The sequence below is a fragment of the Cupressus sempervirens genome, chromosome 2 (genome assembly GCF_028749045.1).
Source record: "Cupressus sempervirens isolate cs-2001-9-10 chromosome 2, ASM2874904v1, whole genome shotgun sequence".
Classification (NCBI taxonomy): domain Eukaryota; kingdom Viridiplantae; phylum Streptophyta; class Pinopsida; order Cupressales; family Cupressaceae; genus Cupressus; species Cupressus sempervirens.
Window position 1 is genome coordinate 754,625,930 of NC_143119.1, and position 16,040 is coordinate 754,641,969.

Genomic DNA, 16,040 nt, shown 5'->3' on the forward strand with positions numbered 1-16,040 from the left:
CATTGATTAGATTGTTTGAACTGACTTGATTACCTCATATAAACTGTCTAATACAGTCCCAGCTTTCCAAACGGCTTTTAAGACTGGAGACCCTTTGACCTTGAAATCTATTTCTCCAACAAGTATATTAGGTATTTGTACTCCGTTGACTTTAGGCAGACGTGAATTGTTTGAGATTAGGTAGCTAACAACATCTGCTGCTATCACAAATAGTATTATGGGAAGTAATTGGTAAAATACTTGCTTGTTATTAACAGCGATCAATATATCAATATATAGAAAAGAATAAAAGATGTTTCCTTAGGAAACGATCGTCAAGAATAGAAACATTCTATTCTACCTAACAGTTAACAAACAATTAAGTATGAGCTAGCTAAATATTAGAAAAATTCTAATATTTACAATAGATTACAATAGATAACCATCAAATAGAAATAGAAACTTTCTATTATCGTAATACTCTCTCTTAATGGTTAATATTGTTGGATATTTGTTTAGCGCTCCTTTGGGATTCGTGACAAGGACTTAACTGCCTCCTGTGTACTATAAGTTGAGTGGTTGTATCGGGCATTGACAGATCAGTCTTTTAGTGCAACGACAACCCCACTCTAACAAGTGGTATCAGACCTTGGTTACAGGTTTGAATCCTCAAACCCTCAGGTAACACTGAGGGAGAGATTGTTGGAAATTTGTTCAGCGCTCCCCTTGGGATTCGTGACAAGGGCTTAACCGCTTTCTGTGTACTATAATTTGAGTGGTTGTATCGGGTATTGACAAATCGGTCTTTTGGTGCAATGACAACCCCACTCTAACAAATCTATCCACTACACTAAGTTGCCCTCTCAATTTGACAAAGTTATCTAGACCAAGAGGCTTGGTGAGAATGTTTGTAGTTTGATCCGTTGTAGGAACATATTGCATGTCTATTGTCCTATCTTCAACCAGCTGCCGTATGTAGTGATAGTGAACATCCACATGCTTGGTTCGTTCATGGAAGATTGGGTTCCGTGCTTACTTGATAACACCTTCATTATCAACAAATAAAATGGTTGTGATGAGGACACAACCTAAGACAAAATGAACACAAGAAGAAAAGCGAAATATTATTATCAGAAGTGATCTGCTATTACATTCAGTACAATGAAAATAGACCAAAAACGTGCCCTATGGGCTTGCAATGTTGTCTGATCTTGGAGAAAAAAAACCCTCCTTCAGTACTTTCTCGTGAACTCCACCAAAAACTACCTTTACAATGCCAAAAATGTCCTTAAGTAACCCCAATTAGGTTTAGGGTTAGGAATACATTTTAGAATATGCCATTTGGCATCCACCGCCAAAACAGAAGTTTCTAGAAAACGTGTCAGAAGTCGGTGTAAAATTAGAAGAATCCATAAATGGTAGTCTAACTTCTGGGAGGCATAACTTTTGATCCTGGACTCCGATTGACGAACCATTTACATTTCCGGAAAGCTCTCCGAGCGCTCTATAGCCTTGTGGACAGCTTTGCTTGTCCCCCATTTTTTGGGCCCGTACGAGGCCGTTTAGTGCCTCAAATCTGACTTGGAAGTGCTCTTAGGAGATCTCCAGGCAACTTAAAACTGCAATAACTTTCAAATCGTAAAGCCTTTTGGCCGGAATCTTTTTCTGGAGTGCTTTAAATTACAAGTATAATCATCCCTCCAACTTACACCTTCTAACTCATTATAATTATGGCTCAATTACAAAATAACCTATTTTTTGCATTGGCATGTATCTCAAGGTGCTCAAAAACTCTAACCCAGAAAACCAATAGTGGAGCTATGAGAGTTGGAATCTTTATTTGACCCAAATGGGTATCCAAAAATGAAAACACTTAAACAGAAACTAACACTAAGCATATTTTTGGGTGATATAGGATTGCCCTTACACCACTGGATGCTCCTGCATTAGGTTGGTCTTGCTGGTGACATCTACATATCCTCAAGCATTTGATGAAGCCAAGCAACTTCACAACCTACCTTAATTGTCCCTCTCTATTCAGTCTCTGTAGAGGAGAGAGAAATTACTTGCTACTTCTTACTGGTCCATGTGACGACACGGAATCTCAAATTGAACACATATCCAAAAGTTGACTTTTTATCGTCAATTGAATCGACCCAATCTAAATCTATGAACCATTGAGTATAGGATTAGAACTCTAAGAGTAAAGAAGTCCATAATCATCACATAACAAAGCACACACTTTGCTACCATCCAATGATTAGCCTTGGGAGTTGTCATAAAGTGTGAAATGTAACTTACTGCGAAGCTAATATTAGGTTTAGTAGCATAGTGGTAGACGACGCTTCCTACTAGTTGCTTGTATGTAGTATCATCAATCGGAGGAGAATCAGACTTGGCTGATAACTTCAGACCTTTCTCTATGGGTGTAGATGCAGGCTTGCAATCCTGCATACATAATTTGTCTAACAGAGCCCTGGCATATTTGGACTGAGAAATGAATATAACAGAAGACTATTGCCAAACCTCAACACCCAGACAATAAAACGTGAGCGAAAGATCAGTCATATCAAAAGACTGGTATAAACTTTGTATAATTCTCTGAATCAAAGATGTTGAACTGCCAGTGATGATTAGATCATCTGCGTAAATGACCAGAAGGATGATGTCACTATTAGTAATCTTGATGTACAAATTTGAGTATGAAGAACCCCTTTGGAAGCCTTGATCACTGAGGTACTTATCAATTTTAGTGTACTATGCCCTAGGGGCCTGCCTCAAACTATAGATAGCTTTCATCAGTCTAAGAATGTGGTGTTCTTTACCAACAACCTTGGAACTAGGAAGCTGCATCATGTAGATCTCTTTTTGTAGGTCACCATTTAGGAAAGCACTCTTGATGTCCATCTGATGGACCTTCCAGCCAAACTGTGCTGTCATGGCTAGGACTACTATGATAGCGCTCATCTTTGCCGTGGGAGCAAAGCTCTCCTCGTAATCAATGCCTTGATGCTAAGAAAAGCCCTTTGCAATTAAGCCAGCTTTGTACTTTCCAAAGTACCATCAGACTTGTATTTTATTTTGTAGACCCATTTGCAACCAATGAGTTTCTTCCTTGATGGAAGATCAAAAAGGACCTAGGCATTATTCTTCAACAAGCTCTGGTGTTTAGACTTCATGGCTTGTTCCCACTTTGGAATCCTTTAGCCTTGAAGTATGTCTAAGGTTCAAACACATTGTGAATGTTGGCCATGAGAGCAAAATTAATTGTCTTTGTAGATTTGCTTTTTTTTTGAGCAGTTCTCTCTTCAATGAGCTTATCATCTTGAAGATCAACATCTTAGCCCATCACTTAGGCCGTAGAGAAGTTAGGAGATGCTCTCTGACGAGGTTCATAATCAAAAGAATTTGGATCAAAATTAGGTGAAGCATCTGCATAGCTAGGTGATCTTGTAGGAAAAGCCGAAGGTGTTTGTATAGGAATCACTGGTATAACTGGAGCTATAGGAGCCCTTCCATCACATGGGCCTAATGGATGCCGAACTCCCAAATCATGAGCCTTCATAAGCTGATCTATTGGATCAGGAAACTAAGAAACAAGCATGAATGGTCCTCGTTGCTCATCAAAGATTACATCACGACTATATAGGAGACGAGATGTCTCAATTTTGATCAAGCGGTAGGCTTTGTGAAGACTACTGTATCCAGCATGCATGATTTTTTGACTCTTGGCATCCAACTTGGTGTGTGACACATTAGGGATCCAAATATAGGCAAGAGAGCCAAAAACCTTTAGGTGACTGATCTGGGCTTGTGGCCTAGCTATGCCTCTTCCAGAGTCTTACCTTTAACCACTATAGTTGGTGACTAGTTCAAAAGGTAAACTGCAGTGTTAACTACTTTAGTTCAAAACTTCTTTGAAACATGTCTATGATCGAGCATGGATTGAGCCATCTCAGTGATTGTTGTGTTTCAACGTTCAACTACACTATTCTGCTGTGGTGTGTGGGTTGTGGTTAACTAGTGCTTGATGCCCTGAATATCACAGAAGCTAGAGAATTCATTAGAACAAAATCACCCCCCCATTATCTGTCCTAAGAGCAATAATAAATTTCCCAGACTCTTTTTCAACTAGAGGTTTAAGCTTTTGAAATACGGTAAATGCTTTTGAATTTAAAAAAAACAAAAAATCCACTTTTTTCTACTGAAATCATCAACAAACAACAAAAAATACTTGGATCCAAGAACAGGAGTAGCCATAGGGCCATAGATATTGACACGAACAAGCTGAAGTACTTGAGAAGCCTGCCATGAATCGCCACTTTTGAAAGGTGTGTGATGTTGCTTCCTAGCCTGGCATGCATCACAAACTCCATGTTGCTGAGTCTGAATCTTTGGCAATCCGAGGACAAGCTCTTCCCGAGCAAGCTTAGAGAGATAATGAACATTTAAAAATGTCCATATCACTGATACCAAAGTGAACTGACAGAAGATTGCCAAACAACCATAGCTAAGTCCCAAGAATCACTAGAATTAGCAAGTCTAAAAAGACCATGATCCTCAAGACCAATTGCAACAATAGACTGGGTCCCCCTATTAGTGGTGGTGCACTGATCCTTCTTGAAGGTGACATCCAACCTTTGAGAGTGTCATAGCAACTGGCTGTTTGAGAGTAGATTTAGTTCCATCCCACTGATGCTAAAGTGAATTGATAGAAGACTGCCAAACGACCATAGCTAAAGCCCGAGAATCACTAGAATTAGCAAGTCTAAAAAGACCATGATCCTCAAGACCTACTGCAACAACAGACTGAGTCTCCCTATTAGTGGTGGTGCATTGATCCTTCTTGAAGGTGACATCCAACCTTCGAGAGTGTTGCAACAACTGGCTAACTAAGAGTAGATTTAGTACCATCCCTGGAACATAGTACACATCGAGGAAAATGAGATTCCTCCCAGCAGACTTAATCTGAATTTTGCCCTTGTCAACAATAATGTACTCTTCTCCTTCACCAAAAATAATTGAATCTGAAAAAGGTTGGTAATCAGTGAACTAGTCTCTACGGTGGGTGAAATGACGAGAGACACCCGAATCAATGTAGCAGGCAGATGCTTTCACTTGATTTGTAGGTCTTTTAGCCAAGAAGGTGTAAAAGGCAGATTTTGTCTACTCAGTGTGTTCTGCACTGTTTGCTTTTGACTGTGAATTAGATTTCTTGGATTGGGCAACTAAGCGTTTCTGACATTAAACCTTATGTGACCATACTTGTGGGAGTAGTTGCATTTAATGTTCCTTTTCTTGGAGCCTTCTGATGTTGGAGTTGAGAAGACTATTGTGAATGAGACTTGCCCTTATCCTTTTGCAATGATGTAGTAGCAAACGCTTGCTCTGTGGAGGTGGAGTTGGAACTGCTACCGAATTGCTGTTTCTACTGATCTTGCTAAAGCAGAATTGTGCAAAGATATGTGAACTTTAGATCAACACTAGTAGAAGTGACGTTGAGAGTCTCGGTAAAATGCTCATAGGACTTGGGTAAGCTTTTGAGGGTTATTACCATAGTGTCCTCTTCCTCCATCTTTCATCCAATGACAAGCAACTATACACAAACTTCTTGAATCTTATTCAGCTGTTCATGTACTGATTATAGCTCATTCATGACAATAGAAAACATAGTGTTCTTTGACAATAGAAAACATAGTGTTCTTGAGAAAGAAGGCCCTGCATTTGTTTGAAGTCTCATGAAGTTTCGTGAGATGCTCCCATACCTCGGCAACTGTCTTGCCAGATGGAATATGAGGGAGCTAATCATCAGCTTTAGATAATTTGAGAAGCCTCCTGATTATTTTGATAAAAAATATCCTGATCAGTATCAGCTGCAATCAGACGCTGTGCAACACCTAGAACAATTTGATCAGTATTCCGATATTCAAAGATTGTTAGCATCCGCTGCTTCCATGTGCAATATTTCTGACCATTGAATTTTTGATTTCCCTCTAGCAGAATATTTGTCAAAGATGCCATAGCACATTGTTCTGTGAAAAAATGTGAAAATCTTTGAAGGCACATATTTCAAGGCAAAATGTCAGAAGAAGAGGTACCCATAAGAGAGCTCAAAAAACCTAAAAGGAATATGCTATCAGATTCTGAATCTGCTTGGTTGAAAATCGAGACACCCAAAAAAATGGACAACCCAATTGAGCTCCCTAAAAACCTATCAAGAATCTGTAATTTTTTTTGGATTTGGTAGAAAAATTTAGGGTTTTCAAAAAAAAAGTACAGGGCTCCAAAAAAGCTTAAAAAATGACGGATTCTGCAAGAAAAAATGGCAAATTTTGGGTGCGCATCAAACACATAGGGTTTTAGAAACCCTAGACACCTCCAAACAAGCAGAAAATGACCATGAAACAAGTAAAAATGGGGCGTCATTTTTTGTAGAGAAAACGACCACGAGTTTGCTGAAGATCTCCCAAAAAATGATGCCAAAGATTGACACCTTAGACCTAAGAAAGGGGCATGAAATAGTCGTCTGGGTTAGCCAAAAAAAGACCAATAATGGTCACGGATTTTGTAGAAAAAACAATGCACTAACCATATAGAAGATGCCTAATCTCAGGAAAAAAATGTAGAAACCCTAGCTTGTGGGAGTAGATAGGTGGAAAATTATTTCCAAAAAAAAATGCCACTGATAATTTCATAACGAAATTATAATTTTTATTCTATTTAAAAAAGTATTTGCTTTGATACCATATTACGGGAACTAATTGGTAAAATATTTGCTTGTTATTAACAGTGATCAATAGATCAATCTATCAAAAATATTAAAATATGTTTCCTTAGGAAATGATCGTCAAGAATAGAAACATTCCTTTCTACCTAATAGTTAACTACTAGTTAACTAAGAGCAAACTAAATACTAGAAAGATTCTAATATTTATAATAGCTTACAATGGATAACCATTAAATTGAAATAGAAACTATCTATTATCGTAATAAATAGTTTAGGGGCAAGAGACATCCTTGTCTTATAGATCTTGTAAATAGTGTAGGAGTGATAAATTTTGAAAAAGGTAATTTCCGAATTAAATAATTCAAATTACTTAAATCCAAATTAAAACTCCCCAAAAGCCCAGGGGACAAATTAATTAATGTCCAATAAATGGACTATTCTCAAGTTATAATTGCCAGTGGTTTAATATTTAATAATGAAAATTTAATAATATCAATCAACATATATTAAAATATAATATAATTCAGACTGCTATTGAATGCCTAAAGTGCACAAACAGTTATTAGTCTAAACAATATGCAATGAAATCCAGGCTGAAGGTAATAATGAAAATCGGATACACCTTTCCATCGAAGATGATATTGACTTAGTATGCAAGATGGCCAATGTGACTATTGTCTATAACCACCGTCAGGTATAAAGACACTCAAATCTGTAGCTTAGGCGAAATGATGTATGGTACCTACCCAAATTAGTACATAGCCGAAGCACATATATTTATATAATCAAAGTATGCTTAATGGAATGGTGATGCTCTAGTGACATGGTCATTTGTATGTATTAGAATGTCATGGCACTGGTCATTCCGTATGTAATCCTCAGTATACATCATAAATAAACATTTTACTTAAATTCAAACATTTAAATAATTATTTTATGACAATATGAGCAAATAACAATGAAAACTCTAAATGCATATCCTATTAAAATAACCTTCATGTTTCTTTTTAATGCTCACTATTATATCTTATTATATCTCTGTAAATATTAGAATGTTTCTAATATTTAGGTGGTCTAGAATAGAATGTTTCTATTCTATTCGACTCCCCTCTTTGTATATATAGATTAGTTTGATCTCTGATTAATTCATTCAAGTATTCCGCCATTTACATTTGTAACATGGTATCAGAGCTAGGGTTTAAACCCTCTGTGCAAATCGATTGAAAAATTGTGTCTTCAGCTACTGGCGTTCTTGGAAACCCGTAGCTTAGTCTGTAAGTCACAAATCTGAAGGTCGTTTTTTCAAATCTGGAGGTCGTTTTTTCAAATCTGTTCACATCCAGATCTCAAAAAGTGGGATTTTTTGGTTGTTTTTTTCAAAAACAGGTCTGTCTATCCCTGTTGGATATTCTGCTCGCGTTTCAGCTGCTGGGTTTTGTTGTTTTTTTCACCTGCAAGCATCTTTTTTCTGCCTTTTTGACCTTTTTGGCCGCTGACTGTTATTCTGCTCGAAACCCTAGTTTTTGACTTCGGAAAAATTTTCTGAGCACATATTCTTGGTGGGTTTTTTGAAATCTCAAATGGGTCTTCATCAGATTTTTGTGGGTGCCTCGTTTTTTGTGCCTCGATTTTCGAGCCAGCGGATCCGGATTTCGACAACATTTTATTTCTAGATTTTTCGAGCTCTTTTCTGGTTACTTCTCCAATTTTTCTGGGTCTTTCATTTTCTCACCTCGAAGTTTGTGCCATTTGAAATATTCACATATTATAAGCATCTGTATCAGCAGCATCAAAAGTTGGACTCAATTAAATAGCACGCCAATGCTGCCCAACACTCAGAGCAGAAAGAATCTATCTACCATGCCTTTATGGCCAGCATACCTGCAAATCATGTGAAATCTTCTGCTTGGTACATCGATTCTGGTGCCTCCCGACATTTCACTCATAGGCGTGATTGGTTTGTTGAATTCACTCCCTATTCTGACTCAGTAATCTTTGGAGGCGGTGAAGAATACAATATTGTCGGCAAGGGCAATGTTCAGATTCAGTCTGGAGGAAGAAAACTCATGTTTCTCAATGTATGTTATGTTCCTGGCATGAAACATAATCTTCTGTCTGTTAGTCAGATTATGAAGCACTCTCCTCAGTTGGATGTCGTTTTCAGTGGAAATAAGTGTTCGATTATTGATCGTGTTTCCTGCACTACCCTTGCTTTCGGTCTTGAGGATCATGGTATTTATAGGCTTGTAGATTCAGGCGATTCCCTTGAGCATGCCTTCATCGCCGAATCATCCGCTCTCAGCAGTCTCTGGCATCAGCGATACGGTCATCTGAACATTCAATATCTAGCACAACTTGCTCGAGATAATTTAGTCCATGGCCTACCTAATATTCAGACCCAGAACCATCGCGTTTGCGGAGCTTTCCAAGCAGGGAAGCAACATAGGACACCATTTAAGAATGGTGAATCATGGCGGGCATACAGAGTACTCCAGCTAGTCCATGCTGATGTATGTGGTCCTATGAATACTCCTTCTATTACTGGGAACAGGTATTTTTTACTCTTTGTGGATGATTTCAGTCGCAAAATGTGGGTATATTTTCTTAAGCAAAAATCAGATGCCTTTCTTGTATTTCAGCAGTTTAAAGCTCTAGTAGAAAAAGAGTCTAGTTCCTCCATCCGTACTCTTAGGACTGATAATGGGGGGGAATTCTGTTCTTTTGCTTTCTCTGCCTTCTGTACTACTCATGGCATTAGACGTCAGTTCACCACACCTCACACCCCTCAGCAAAATGGTGTTGTAGAGCGTCGAAACCGTACCATCACAGAAATGGCTAGGACTATGCTAGAACATAGAAATGTTCCCAGAAAATATTGGGCAGAAGCAGTATCCACAGCTGTCTACCTTCTTAACCGGTCACCCACCCTTGCAGTTAATCATAAGACTCCCGAGGAAGCCTAGTCTGGTCGCAAACCTAGGATCAACCATTTGAAAGTTTTTGGCTCTCTGGCATATGTATGGATTCCTGATGCCAAACGCACTAAGTTGGATTCCAAAAGCCAGAAACTTATGTTTATAGGATATAGTCACACACATAAGGCCTATAGACTGATTGATGTAAATACTGATCGTTTAATCTTCAGTCGTGATGTTGTGTTTGATGAGGAATTTGGACCATTTCCGCTCTCTGACTCCCCACCACATTCCGAGATTCAGTCTTCAGCAATCTCTGACTTGGGTTCTTCTATTTTATATGAGTCATCTGATGCTACTGATACACCACCTCAGTCACTTCCAGATAATACAACTCCTGCTCCTGCTTCTCATCCAGCTATTCCGTTAGCATCTGATATTGGCTCCTCGACTCTTCGGCCAAAATGGTGGGCTCAAACGATTAGTGATCTTCATCCTGATGAACTCATTGACGGTAGAACCTCCAGAAATAAGAGCCTTCAGCACAACACAATTAATATAGCTCTTATGGCCAACATCCACAGTATCCCTGAGCCCCAGATATATGCAGAGGCCAAAGGAATTCCAGAATGGGAACAAGCAATGGATTCTGAGCTTCAGAGTCTTCAAAAGAACCACACTTGGGTTCTTTCAGATCTCCCTCCTGGGAAGAAACCCATTAGCTGTAAATGGGTCTATAAGGTCAAGTACCATGCAGATGGTACCTTGGACAAATACAAAGCTAGACTTGTTGCTGGAGGATTCACCCAGCGCGAAGGCATTGATTATGAGGAGACATTTGCACCGACAGCCAAGATGAGCACTATTCGCATTCTTCTTGCAATTGCAGCTCAGTATGGTTGGAAAGTTCATCAGATGGATGTGAAGAGCGCCTTTCTCAATGGTGAATTACAGGAAGAAGTCTACATGACGCAGCCCCCAGGTTTTAAGGTTGCCGGTTCAGAACACAAAGTATGTAGACTCCAGAAGGCCCTCTATGGTCTTAAATATGCCCCTAGGGCTTGGTACATAAAGATTGATCATTACTTGGTTGCTCAAGGATTTCAGCGTAGTCCGTCAGACAGTAATCTATATATTAAACACTTTGGTAATGATATTCTTTTTCTTGTTGTCTATGTGGATGATTTGATCATTACTGGAAATTCAGAACATTTGATTTCAGAAATCAAACAGGATCTATGCAGAACTTTTGATATGACAGATCTCGGATTGCTTCATTATTGTTTAGGTATTGAGGTTTGGCAGACTGACAATAGTATTTTTTTGTCTCAGTCCAAGTATGCCAGAAGTTTGCTTGATAGGTTTCGAATGCAGAATTGCAAATCTGCCTCCACTCCAATGGAGACTGGTCTGAAATTGTCCGCACAATCTGTTTCTCCTCCTGTAGATGAAACACTCTTCAGGCAGCTAGTAGGTAGTCTCATCTACCTTACTACTACTAGACCTGATCTCAGTTTTGCAGTCAGCTACATCTCACGGTTCATGACAAACCCCAAGACTGATCATTGGATTGCAGCGAAACGTGTGTTACGCTATGTACATGGTACCTTAGATTATGGTCTTCTTTACACAAGGAGTACTACTCCTCAGCTCAGTGGATTCACTGATTCCGATTGGGCCGGCTCAGTTGATGATAGGAAATCTACTTCTGGCTATGTGTTTAGTATCGGATCTGCAGCAGTTACTTGGACCAGTAAGAAGCAACAAGCACATGCACTCTCCTCTACAGAAGCAGAATATAGAGGAGCTGTCAAGGCAGCTTGTGAAGCAATTTGGCTCCGGCAGATGCTTGCAGATATGCATATTCCTCAAGTAGGTTCGACTTCTTTGTTTTCAGACAATCAGGGCGTACTCAAACTTGCCAAGAACCCGGTGTTTCATGAACGAATCAAGCACATAGAGCTTCATTGCCATTACATTTGACAATTAGTAGAAGATGGATCTATTCAGTTACGCTATGTTCCTACCTCAGAGCAATCAGCAGATATTTTCACTAAACCCCTTGGTCCTGACAAGTTTGTTAAATTCAGGGGATCTATTGGTGTAGTAAATAGATTGAGCATTAAGGGGGGGTATTAAAATAACCTTCATGTTTCTTTTTAATGCTCACTATTATATTTTATTATATCTCTGTAAATATTAGAATGTTTCTAATATTTAGGTGTAGTCTAGAATAGAATGTTTCTATTCTATTCGACTCCCCTCTTTGTATATATAGATTAGTTTGATCTCTGATTAATTCATTCAAGTATTCCGCCATTTACATTTGTAACATATCCATCAACACAATAAAGCATGATATCACTGAAAAACTGAGATAATATATATAATGATCCCCGATCTAGATGACATCTAAACATGATAAACAATCACAATCTGGTAACCATTGGCATATACATCATTGAAACCATCAAATCACATCATAAGCCATATAATCTGCAATGTCTCATAAATCAGATGAACTAGATGCCATAATAACTTCAAAAGGTTTAGCACCTTGAATCAAGTATGTAACAAGCTACAACACAATGGTTTTCAGAACTAGGCATAAGGGCATAACAACTTGCCAATGCAACGAAATAAATCAGATCACCTTGAAGATAAAAACCTCTCATGGGTCCAACTTGATCACACAATGCAAACATCTATCCATCCAGGCATAAGGTGAGCTCAACCAATGACATACAGCAACAAAAAAACATCCAGAGCCAAACATAGCATTGCAAGAGATCTCATCCATCTGCACAGAGGCACTAAGACACATAATGCCAAAGCCACATCCATCGGGATGTTAAGAAGAAAGAAAATGGGAGAGGCACTGCAAGTATCTCATCTATGACAGCCAACTGGATGAGCTTAATGGCTTCACGATTATACTAATCAAATTTTCCCTTGTCTTTACTTGCAATTGTTGGATGAGTTGATTTATCAAGCACTATTTCATCAAAACAACTGTACTTGAAGATGGCGAGCATCTGCTATTGCTTGGTGTTGTGATTTTTGCCATTAGATTGCGAACAATGCTTTATAGAATGGCACCAACAACAAAACTTCTGTCACAGGGCAGACATTTATCTTAAGATAATGAATATAGTATTTCAATGCAAGTTAACATATGGTCAAAGGCTCCAATTTTAGTGATTTTTGATGCATCTATTCTCATTTGCTTCATTTTTTTCAGGTTTCTTATTGGTTCATTATAATTAAAATCTCAGTTGCTGCTAATATTTTTTGCTCATTGATTACTAAAAGGACAAATAGTTATGCTTCTTGGTAATTACTGTCTTTCTGTTAGTTGCATTTCAGTGATTTAAAGTTAAACAATGATTTTAGTTTCTTACATGAAATTCTAATTCACTCATTTGTTCAGGTTGCAGTAAATGCACTATTTGCTAAACGACTCTGTGAGATCTTACGCTTGTGTGTTCCACATGTTTGGTCCAAGGAAGCTTTTTTCATTCTTGTCCAAACATGCTTCTTATATAGTCGTACACTGCTTACAGGTTGGCCATAACTTCTGATTATGAATAGATTTTTTTATGGACACTGTGTTTTGCTAATTTTAACCTATTTCCTCAGAAAATAAGTATTTTTATATTGAATTTAATGAAGAACTTATTATAGTTTCTTTTGATGTTTTTGTGTCACATTTCTACTGTATTTCTGAGTGTAACTGAATATATGTGAATTTCCACAATTTAAACTATTGTTGACTCATGATAAAGTATGTTAAATGATATATGATAAACACTAATGCTGCTAGAAGTTGAGGTATGCTAGGTTGAGTTTACAAAATATGGACTGAGAAGAATCAAGCCCCCGCTACATAAGTAATATTGAATGATAAAGATAATTATATCATTTGCAATTAAGCTGCAGGATATTGTTGGCTAAATTTTTTGTCTCAGTGACTACAACTTACAAAATTGTGAATTTATACAACCGTGTAGTGAGATAGATCTCTCCTCTTAGCAATAGGGGAGGTTCCTTTCTTACGTACATGGCTACAACAGAAACTTGACTGAATTTGACGAATGGGTGGTTATCCGAGTCAATTCCTGTTTTTTAGGAATGACTTTATGGTAAAAACTACTACTTGCAATTCAACAAAAGATACCTACTGCCATAGTAATACCGGTGGCTTAGTAGTTGACATAAGAACAACTCTTAAGACAACAATTATAACTAAATTTGTTTGAGTGATAATAAGAACCCAAAGTCTCTTACAATCAATCTTTTTTTGACGACCAAAGCGAATAGCTAACAAGGCACAAAGTCTCTTGCCAACTATTCAAATTGAAATAATATAGTAGAAATTAAAGCACAAAGTCTTTAGTTCCTAGTACCAGCCACTAGTAAACTATAACAATCCTATTTCCAGAAGCTCAAATTCTTCAAAAAACAAAACCAAATGCTCAAATGCTTTACAAAGGTAGATTATACATTGAAACAAAGATAAATCGATTAATGCAACTTAAAAAAACAATGACCAATTTCAAGCCTCATAACACAAAGTTTGAGAAAACCTACTTTATTCAATTCGCAAATTTTTGTGTCCAAAAATGCAGTTTTTGAGCTACAAGCACTTCAACATAGCCTTCTTTTATAAAACAAAATATTCATATTTACAATGAGTTCTCTCCTTTATATAGGAAAAACAGAGAGGAAAGGGGAAACCCTTAACTACCTTGAATTATTCTTCTAACAAACTCCTAACTAACTTTGACTTATTCTAAGTTGCATGCCTAATGTTGTTGCAACTTGATTACATGAAGCATGCATATAGGTGTATGTTTCTTGTATTTACAAAGTTCAACTGTTTCTACATGCAATTTGTCAATACTATTCCCACTTCTGAAAAGCATGAGAAATAAGAAAAGAAGTGCCCTTAAGCACTTAGAAAGATCATCACACCGTGCCCATGAATTCACTGAATTTCTGCAATGATTCTTGTAGAATTGTCGCATCCAGTTCTCTTGTGCTTAATGCAACAACATATAACTTGCAGATGACATTTGAGTTCTCTACAATAACATTGCTACATTCCTTTATCTTATTTTGGAGATCACAAAGTGAGAATTTGTAGTTTGTGAGAGTATCAATCTCTCTAAAATCAAAATCTTCTCCCCAAGCTGTAGGCGAATAACTTTCTCAAACTTTGTTATGAGAACTCCCTCATCAACAAGTTCTCCATCTTCAGTACTGATTGCACATGTCAGCTGCTGAAAACCATTGCTGATCACATGCTCTTGGTTTAGTAAACATTTCATTGCTGCTTCACCTTCATCCACTAGGCTTTGCAACACTCTCCCTGTTGCTTGTTAGATGCAAGGTGCTATAGTACATCTCTACTGAATAGAAAATACTGTAATCACACAAAACATCTTAGTCAACTTCACTCGTAGTCCTCCCCACATTTAGGTCCACATCAAGACATTGAAGTTGATGAAACAAACTAAGAAGTTCTTTCAACCTTGCTGAAATGTCTCTTCCATGTTTGAGTATTTGGAAGTTATATGATCACATCTACCCTTTGGGTTACTAGATGATCACACTAGTTATCCATGGCCTTGGCTTTCTTCGTAATTTGCACCACATGCTCTAAAGATTCATCTGTCAAAGAAGCCTTCATCTTCTCAATAATGTCCTATAATCTAGCACTCTCCATCTTGAGCCTGTTCTTACTTTCCCACAACTTATCGTTCTTTTGTATGAGCACATTGAGAGCATCATAGGCATCTTGCTGGCAAGCCAAGCAAGATTGTTTACCAAGTTCAATGGTGGTGAACTTGTAATCATTGGTTTGCATCAACTCTACTGACTTTTCAACAAGGGGCTCAGCTGCTTCTGCATATTTAGTGTTGTCAACACTTACCATGATCCTTGATACCACCTTAGCTTTCTTTATATTAGGTACCTTGGCCTTTACAACCACATTGGAATCATTGTCTTTAGGTGGAAGTTCCTCCCTCCTCTTTTGAGTAATTGCGGTGAGCCAAGGAGGAAGAGTGAAGGAAGATGATCTCATGGCACCAGTGGTAACTAGAGTAGACACTGGATCATCCTGTATAATTTTAGCTATAATAGGTGGGACCTCAGACATAAGTGCCACTGGAGTTGGGTTGCTATGTGTGACTGCTGCGATGAACTGCTCAAATTGAGTTGACAAATTATCCATCAATGCCATGGAGGGAATCACAACATTTGGGATAGACATGGTATATGCATCAAACACAGTCTTCAAGCTGTGATATTGCTCCACCATTAGGACTACAGGAGCAGCTGAAGAGATAGGTTTCACTAGTGTGATTGGAGTTGGATTTTCATGGAATAGTGCCTGCTCAGAAGGAAAAGTGTCC

General features: G+C 38.0%; 1 protein-coding gene across 4 annotated transcripts in view; it reads left to right on the forward strand.

Annotated features, from left to right (window-relative positions):
• Positions 1-16,040, forward strand: part of LOC149575617 (uncharacterized) — a 268,148-nt gene that overhangs the window by 12,651 nt on the left and 239,457 nt on the right. For all 4 annotated transcript variants that reach the window (XM_089815382.1, XM_089815380.1, XM_089815381.1 and 1 more), the window contains exon 2: positions 13,052-13,184. In XM_089815382.1, the coding sequence (XP_089671508.1) occupies positions 13,052-13,184 (133 nt within the window). The remainder of the gene's footprint in view (positions 1-13,051; positions 13,185-16,040) is intronic.